The sequence below is a fragment of the Clarias gariepinus genome, chromosome 2 (genome assembly GCF_024256425.1).
Source record: "Clarias gariepinus isolate MV-2021 ecotype Netherlands chromosome 2, CGAR_prim_01v2, whole genome shotgun sequence".
Classification (NCBI taxonomy): Eukaryota; Metazoa; Chordata; class Actinopteri; order Siluriformes; family Clariidae; genus Clarias; species Clarias gariepinus.
This window is the reverse complement of record NC_071101.1, coordinates 22767161-22776514: the sequence shown is the minus strand read 5'-3', so window position 1 is coordinate 22776514 and position 9354 is coordinate 22767161. Positions and strand designations below refer to the sequence as shown.

The 9354-nt window shown below is 36.7% G+C and overlaps 1 protein-coding gene across 1 annotated transcript; it reads right to left on the bottom strand.

Annotated features, from left to right (window-relative positions):
- Window positions 1-1677: 1677 nt before the first annotated feature.
- Window positions 1678-7271, bottom strand: sall1b (spalt-like transcription factor 1b). Its single transcript, XM_053485812.1, has 3 exons — window positions 7199-7271; window positions 2602-5888; window positions 1678-2122 (listed from the first exon to the last, which is right to left on the bottom strand). Exons 1-3 carry the CDS (start codon window positions 7269-7271, stop codon window positions 1703-1705), a joined length of 3780 nt encoding a protein of 1259 aa, XP_053341787.1. The 3' UTR covers window positions 1678-1702.
- Between the last annotated feature and the right edge of the window lie 2083 nt (window positions 7272-9354).

Sequence of the window (9354 nt, the reverse complement as noted above, 5' to 3'; positions counted from 1 at the left end):
AGAAAAGCATGCCCATTTCACTTCCTGTTCGGCCTTCCTGCTTTATTCAGACATTAGCTCAGACTGCCACAGGGCATCCCATCTGTCTGAGTCAGATATGTATCTGGAGAGCAGAGTAGATGTGTTTTTAAACACAAGCCCCTGTGCTTCATTCTAGCTGATTGCTCATTTTATAATGCTAATGGACACAGGCTGGTGTTGGGTTTCCTCTGTCAGCTGGCTGCTGTCACCAGGAGAAACACTTAATGGGGGGCTGATGGTTGATGAAGCAGAACTCATTCAATATGTGAGATTGTGGTGCTGTGGTGCGTTCAGTACACTAAGTTAATGGTCTTCATGGGTCAGTTGAATTTGATGTATAAATATGTTAGAATGTGATCCTGAACAGAGTTAATATCTCTGAGGGAAGAAGAGCTTGCTTTACAGAAATGGAGTTTATCACCACATCATAGGTTAAATTGCATCTTTGCATTGTTAAAAGAACATGCGTATAATTATAAGCACAAATCGAAGTCTTTTTCGATGTTTAAGAAGGAAACTTAACAAAAAAATACTGCCTACATTGTGCAACTGTTGGCTATATGGTGTTTTTTCAAGTCGTGAGACTTGAGTAGCTGATACCTGAATGGTACACCTTTCGAAACAATAGGCCTTTTATTTTGTTAAGGTAGCACAAGAGCTATCGCCTTACATTGGCAAAGATCATTCAGTATAGCACAATGTGTTATTATTAGTGCGTTTATTGAAATGTAAATTCAGAGGAGAAAGTGACCCAGATTTATATCACAAGTGAAAGGGCATGACTTTTGTTGTGCAAGTGGAAACACTGGTAGTATTATGTTAAAGCTGTTAAGTGTTATTCTTCATAAAAGCATTTAACAAACACTGAATTGTACAGAAACAGACAGAAAGTTGGCTACAATGTCAAGAAAACCAAAACGTCCTTGGACTCATATATATATTAAACAAAAACCTGATTACTCAGTTCATACATTTTGACATAATACTATTATATTAAATATCACACACAAGCTCACACGCATACATTCACGCATGCACACAAGGACACACAGAGAGAGAGAGAGACACACACACCTGCTATAGCACCAAATTCATCATATTTTGGTCACAGTATATAAAAAAACACATGTAAACTGTTGCATAATAGGATGTGGATCAAATATGTAAAATATAAACATAAACATATAAAACATTAATACTTTTAGTACTAAATAGTAATACTAACAAGTATTATAGTTCTAATACGAAGCCCTCTTACTTTGTGAATTGGTGAACATGGTTAAGTTAAACACTGATTGGGCCTACTGTACCTATTTAAAATTTTCACAGAACAGCAAAACCAATCTTCAAATATCAACATTAATAAATAATACACATAACAAAAAATGAAATGTTAAATATTATTAACAATGAATCAGCCATCAAATTATTAAACTATATAACATATATTAGAAAACATACATCTGATTGCAGTGAAACAGTTTCTGAGTGTGTCATAATAAAATGATGACATACAAATCAAATGTCCTTGTTTTGTTCCTTTGTTTTATAAAAAAAATAAAAAAATCATAACAGTGTAAATTCTTGACTATTTTGAAGATGCAGAATATGTATTCATAATTCATATTTATTGTAATCAGGTAAATGATGGTTTATTCCCAGAAGAGAGATTCATGAAATACTAATCAGTTTTACTCTCCTCAATGAACGGTGTAATGTGAAAACATGACGCATTCTCACCGAGCCTCTCGATCCAAGGAATATGTCTTTTGCTTTCTATATTTTGTGCTTTTTCTAGACTTGCTGTGAGTCCACCGATAGGTGAGTTTCCTCCACGTCCATCAGAAAGAGACACTAGAGGTATACTTACATTCTGAATCACAGAGATCTCGTTGGTTTTTAAAGCCAAGCCGGTAGTGAGAGGAGCCGTGACATACTGATTCCAAAAGCCAGCACACTCGCTGTTACTGACAGTTTCTTTTGTGAGCAAGTCTGGAATTCTCACAGGATTGGACTTTAGGACAGTAAAAGGGCCTTCAACAGAGAGTCTCCGACCTCTGCGGGCTGAAGAACCGTTCCACATATGAGTTCCCATATGAACCTAGAAAGATGCAAAAACTGAGGATTACAGCCTTGCATTTCTCATATTACCACTTCTGTAATAAAAGTAACATTTTAAAAGTGATAACTGCAGTTTGGCACACATTTTTTCTTAACATTTTTTAAAAATATTTTTTTAAATAATGATGATTGGTGTGCACACTGAATGAGTCAAATATTAAGCCTTTCACTGTTTTGTTTTGCATGGTCTATTGCAAATAAGTGTCAAGAAAGTGTAACATGTTTCTATGTTATCACCATTTCATTTAATGCTTCAGTTAATAAGTAAATACTTAATTTAATTGTTTCACTGCTTTAAAAATGTCTGGAGTCTCTAAAAAAAAAATTATCCAGTTGTAATGTATGTTAAACTTTTAAGATTTTCATTTGCCACTTGACAAATTGTATATAGAAACTGAATCAATAGATACTAACGACAGATAAAGTAAGTACTGTATTTATAGCACATGCGACTTTTACCTTCAGATTACCCTTTGTAGTGAATGCACGCGCACATACAGTGCAAGCAAAAGGCTTCTCTCCAGTGTGGGTCCTTTCATGAATTTGCAAAGCACTGGAGGAAGAGAACATCTTTCCACAAGTGCGGCAGAAGTGCTCTTTGAAGGTTTTCCGAGATGGTGCTGGTGGTGCTGAAAGAACTGTCAGCAAGGGAGCTGAGGAGGTTATCATGCCTAATACTGCATTTTTTACATCTTTATTTAAGATGCTGTTGACTTCCATTTTCATTTTTGAACAACCTAAATGGCCCATAGAGGGATAAAGTGGATTTGATGGAGAAGCAAGATTCTCGCTGGCTTGTTCAGATAACTGTAAAGGTAGATCTCGCAGCTGGTGGGTCAGCATGTGCTGTTTTAGGTTCCCTTTAGTGGAAAACCCCCTGTCACATGCCGTGCATATAAATGGTCGCTCTTTGGTATGACTGCGATAGTGAATGTCCAAGGCACTCTGACAGGCAAACGTCTTGTTGCAGACATCACATGCATTGCTCTTCAAGGTTCCCTGTTCACATGAAGGGAACTTAATACTCATTCCTCCTTTTAGGATATCAGCAGGTGTTGAATTAAATGTGAGACCTGTGCTAGTCGGCTCTGCATCTGAAGTGTTTTGCTGAGTCTCGAATGTAGGGGATGTATAATTGTCCGATAAACTATTTTTAGAAAAAGATTCCCAGGAATATGTAATTTTAGGAAATGCAGGGCTTTTAGATCGTTGACTAGCATGGCCATCACCAAGATATGACTTGAGAGACAAATAATCTGCCTCTATTGACGCATTCTCTACTTTGCCATTTAGTATTTCTTTCTCTTGTATTGTTTTCTCTGCTCCAGATGTTTTCATAGTCTGTGATAATGTGGAAAGTGAACATAGACTGTCTTGGGAAGAGGTTGCATCCTTAAAGTCAGACATCCTCTCTGTTATTTCCATGCTATCATCAGAAAGGTTCTCATCAAGGTTATTTTCTTCTCCCGAGCATTTATCAAGTTCTACAGATTCTTGGTAACCTTCTGGAGGTGTGACATTGGTGATTTGTCTAACCATGTGCATGCGTATGTGCTGTTGTAAAACTATAGCATTTGTGTACTTTTCTTGGCAAATGGGGCAAGAATGTTGCACTTTCAAAGGTGGCATGGTACAATGGATGCTATAGTGTGTTTTGAGGTTGCCTTTGGTTGTGAAAGCCCGTCCACATATCTTGCACTTGAACGGTCTCTCACCTGTATGTGTGCGGTAGTGCATTTTGAGGGCGCTCTGACAACTGAGTATACGATGACAAATCATACACTCATTTGGGTCTGTACTTTTCCTGTTTATTTTCTCGACCAGTTGCTGAAGCTTGGTGGTTTCTGAAGTGTCCATACAATCTGGGATACCTTTAAATTCGAATTTTTGTTTGATATCCTCAGGCAGAAGTGTATGGTTTGAAGCATTGATAGTATTGATGTGGTCTTCTGAACTAGTTCCAGAGGAGTTCGAATATGGTTCAGTGCTCAGGTATTGTAGTTCTTTATATTTTACATTTAGTTTTGTAAAATAATTATTCCTGGATTCTTCTTTATTGCTAATTTTGCTTTCAAATATCTCAAACCCATTTAAACCACATGCACCAGGACTAGGAGGTCTGCTGACAGATACCACTTGTGCCTCTCTTTTAATTATGCTTGGAAGACTTGGCAAAGATGAAGTTAACAACAAACCAGGTAGGCCGGTCACAGATGGTTTGCAGTCTAACCACTTGGACGCAGGCTTATCTGGCAGCATGGACATACCATATGGGATGCCGGTATTTGTTGGAACATTGTCTAAGTGCTCTGGAACTGGATAAGGATTCATTTGTATGTTTGGATATTTTTCTTTATGACGTTGGAAGTGAACTTTTAGGTTTCCCCGAGTTGAAAAACGATTCCCACATATGTTGCACTTGTATGGTCTCTCTCCCGTGTGGGATCGTACATGTATCTGTAAAGCACTGTCACTTCCAAACACCTTGGCACAAAATCTGCATTTGTGTTTAAACAAACCTTCATCAAAAGGCCTTTTGTGTCCAAATGAAGTCATATTGGGCAGTTTGCCTTTACTTTGCTGAGCTAAAGCAGTCAAGGCATTCAAGTCCTCCACAATTGCCCCAATGCTTGGTGAGGAGTTTTTAAAGATGTAATTTCCAGTAGGACTCTGAGGTAGACTCTGAATATTTGTTACATCTGGTGGGCTCTCAGGTGAAACAGGAGAGAGTGACTGACTTGTGCCACTCGGCTGTGCATAACATGCATCATCATAATCAGATTGTTTTACAGATGGATATATGCCAAGTTTGCTTGTATCTGATTCTGCCATCAGCGTGATATCCCTGACACTAAAGAGTGCTGTGCTATCATGTTTGCTGGATAAACCTGCATGGTTTAGTTGTCTGTATTTGCTAAAACTGGCAGACTGACTCACCAGGCTTTTTGCTAGCCCTGCAGCATGTGCTAGCTGCTGGGACAGGTGTGTGCTAAGTGTTATTAGAGGGCCGGTCAGAGAAAACTCTGATGTTCCTTGGCAGGTGCTGGAGGGTGCAGATGTGTCTGTATTTTGGGCTGATAACAGTAATATGTGTTGCCGAATTTGCTCGATGAGCTTCAGCTGCTGCACCTGCTGTTGCTGTACAGCAACAAGTTGCTCAAACAGACTCATTATGGTCATGGTGCAATTGGTATCACTACTGCTGTTAACCACGGCATTCAAACATACATCCTGAGAGAACTGAGCCACAGCCACTTTTGTACTTTGCAAATTCTCAATGACGACGTTGCTGGAGGACAATTTACTCAGTTCAGGTAAATAGTCCAATTGAGGCAGAACTGTTGAGTAATCTGAAGTTAGGGAAGCAATGCATGAACTCTGATTTTCTCTGCTGTTCTTATTATCTGACTGGAAATTACTGTCACTGTTACTGTTGGTGCCAGACACAGGTGATGATTTTCTGTTTTCCTTGAATCTTTTTTCATACAATACATCAGTCTCCTCAGTAATTATTCTGTTGTTTGTTCGTTCCTCTTTACTCTGAGTAGTTGAATTAGATGTGATATGTGGAGACAGAGAGGTTGAACTTCCATTTCCACTCACTATTAGAACCAGTGGATTCTTAGAGCAAACCATCTGGTGCTCATGGAGATCTGAGATGCTTAAAAACTCAGCGAAGCATTTCTCGCACACATGGACTTCGCAAGCCTGAGAGCAGTGATTGTTTTTGTTGAAGTCTGCATGATCTTTGGAGAACAAAAGTAAAATATACATATATTTAATTGGATGAAACATTAACCACAATTGTGACATAAAATTCATGCACTAACAAAATCAAACAGTATTACGATTAAATACAAATGTCAAAGCAACTTACATAATTTACAGGAGCAAAACATTGTGATATTTATTAATTATCCTACAATGGTTAAATATTATAGGATCATATAATGAAATGAAAATGGGAGAAAATATATATATATTCATTTTCATTTCATTATACAGTATATATAAATCAGTTCAAGTGTTGCATTGCTCTTGCTTAATGTGATATAAATGTTTTTTTTTTTTCCCAATAACTTATATGGCCCTATTTTAATCCTCTGAACAATCATTGAAGTTGAAGTTTCCTTATTTGTAGCTATGATTTAAAATACAGGTTAATTAAAAAAAATAAAAAATCTATTTCCATTAGGGTTTATTCTTAATAATTGCATTAATAGTTATCATAAATACTAATAATAATCCAAAATAATGTAACTACTTAATATTTATCATAATAAACAAAACATAAGATTATTGTCACTTAATTAAAAGTATTTAATTGGATATTAAATTAAATAATTAGCAATTATATATTAATAAACATTAAATAATGTAATAGGCTTATTTCTAAAAAAAAAAAGTCATTAGGTAAAACATCATTCTGCAAGTGATGGGATATTTTATTGTTGCACAAAATTAAGACAAAATCTCTGACTTGATTGTTATCAAGTTTATTCAGAATGAACAGGTGTAATTTTAAAAGCTAGATTTAAAGTAGTCTACGTGTCTTATAGGCCTGTCTCACTCAGTATACTGTGGCTGCAGCAATGATTCCTAAATAATTATAAACTGAGCTGAAGTTAAGTTTGCAGAGTGCAGCAGAGAAAGAGACAGCGAGAAGTGAGATTTAATGCACTTTATTATGAAAACAATGTGTTAGATATTATTAATTTTGTATGCATCTTGTGTTATTTACTTATTTACAGTGCTTTGTAATAGACAGACAGAGAGAGAGATTTTACTCTACAATTTAGCAATCATTTCTTATACTGTAAAATGTCCTGTATTTTATTATTTTATAATTTTTGGATTGATTGTAAAGAAAAAATATGGGAAAGAAAAGTAGTCGTGTGTAAGTTTTTCCAAAGGGAGTTAGATTAACCACTTGTGTCATCTTCAGAGTTGGTGCATGACATGATGACCATAAGATAAGCATAAGTGCCCTGTATTTTTAATACTGGTGGTGAATTCTCGTCTACCTGAGTCACGTGTTCGCAGCCCTGACACTTACCTGTCATGTGTAGAGGAGGATCCATGTGGACGCACTGCGGCTTCGCCTGTTTTCTCCGCGACATGCCGTTCATACATCAGCAGGGTGAGAGCTCGCAAACTCACACAACAACTAGTAGCTACTTCTCTGACGAGCAGCACACTGTAGCCCTCTTTATGTTCTGGTGGATTCTTAACCTCTTCACAACCAAGTGCGTCGGGACGGAAAACTCTCCTCACATATTCCCACGGCTGTGTGTGCGTGTGTGTGTGTAAACCCGCTGGGAGACTTCATCAAAGCTGTGAGTGCGCTCTTTGACAGACTGATGGAGGAAAGCCCCGCCCACCTCTTCCTATTGGACAGTAGTACAGAGAGGGTGGAGTAAACCAGCGTGAATCAGAGATGAGTAATAACTCCTGATCAAAACATCGAATGTTACAACGTTTCAGGTGAAATCTAATCTACAAAACTGATTTTTACTCGGATGATCAGTTCGATAAGGTCTGCTGAATTTTTAAATCTGTGTTGAGTTTTCTTTAGCACTGGTACTGGGTGTAATTCAGTTCCCTTGTTCTAATATTTATGTCTGCCTATATGCAAGCTTAATGATAAAACAATCAAATAAGCAGACAAATAAATGAATGTGTTTGAAAAAGCAATCCAATGATTGATTGTGACTGGTGAACCTTTCTGTAAGCACATGCTTTAAAAAAAAAAAAAAAAAAACATTGATGGAAGGAGTCTCCAGTCTCAGTGCTCTCACAGAAATATTTCCACCACCTGAAAAGCTTCAGAATGACTTTGCACTTTTCAGTGCCATGATAACATCACAGCCTGACTAAAAGAGAGAGAGAGAGAGAGAGAGAGAGAGACTAAACTCTGTGGATGTTTAAAAATCATTGGATGTAACTAATAATAGTTTAAAAGCAAGATGTGCTGTTCTTTAAATAAGAAGACAATGTAGCCCTAAATTAATTTGTGATATAAAAAGAATAAAGCATTGCTGTGACATGCTCTTATTGGAAAATCAATTTCAGGGTGGTAAACATATCTTCATTATGATCCGGGCCACAACACATCACCCTAGCACTGATGATTTTCCTATAACTGGACTGTGTTTTTTCTTTGCTTTATCAATATATTTTACTCAGAATACCTTAAATGACTGCTTTCAGGAGTTGGGATATTTTTTAATAAACACGCCTCCTAGTTAGATTATTTGTGTTTTAGTTCATCTGTCTTTCTAAACTGATTAACTTCCAAAGTCAATGGTTGACTGAACCTGACTCAGCAAGCAGGAAGTAACTATCCATCATTAAGTGATAGCAATATTTCAACAATTTTCCAAAGTAGGCATAACATTATATGAGAGTGTAATATGATGAAAGAAGGATGTTTTAAGAAACAATACTGTCACGCAAACATAAGCCTTCTTTTTGTACAATCAGTCATCATCTTTTACCTTTATAGACAGAGAGGTGTGTTGATCCGAACAAACTACCTAATAGGTCTGGAATTTTCCTTTAGTCTTTGATGGAGTATAAACATGACTATTACTGTCAACTAGATCTTCTGATTTATGGTAGGCTCTACAGTGTACTGGTCAAATGCATAAATATGTGTGTGCTTGCAGGTGTGTTTGTTGCAGGTGTGTGTGTGTGTGGGGTGGGGGTGTTGTGGATATATATATTTGTGTGATTGTGTGTGTGATACAAAGCCAGGTGTAATCTACTACATCCTATGAGTCATCTTTAACAGTCATTAGATATGACAGTCTCTGCTGAAGTGCTGCTATGCCCTGCCTGGGGACCATAACAACAGACTGGATGTGGCAAAATGACACCTTTATTTCCTATAAACAAACCCTGGATTCCAACTTTTTCTATTCCTGTCTGATAAATATAGGCTTGTACTAGTACTGAAGCAGTCGACTTAACTCATAGAAAAAAACATTTTGCAGTCCGAAGCAAAGTTTTTATGAGGTAATATTAAGATTTTTTAAATTTATATTGAATCATATTCATTGATATTTTTACTTTTTTACTGACGTCAAAAAAAGTTGTTATGTAGGACATAAATTATTAAACTGAAATTCATGGCTCCTCTAAAGCCTATTCCTTTTCTCAGTTTTAATTGTACAAAAACAGTGATTTGTCTAAAAGTCTTATCCCTTTATT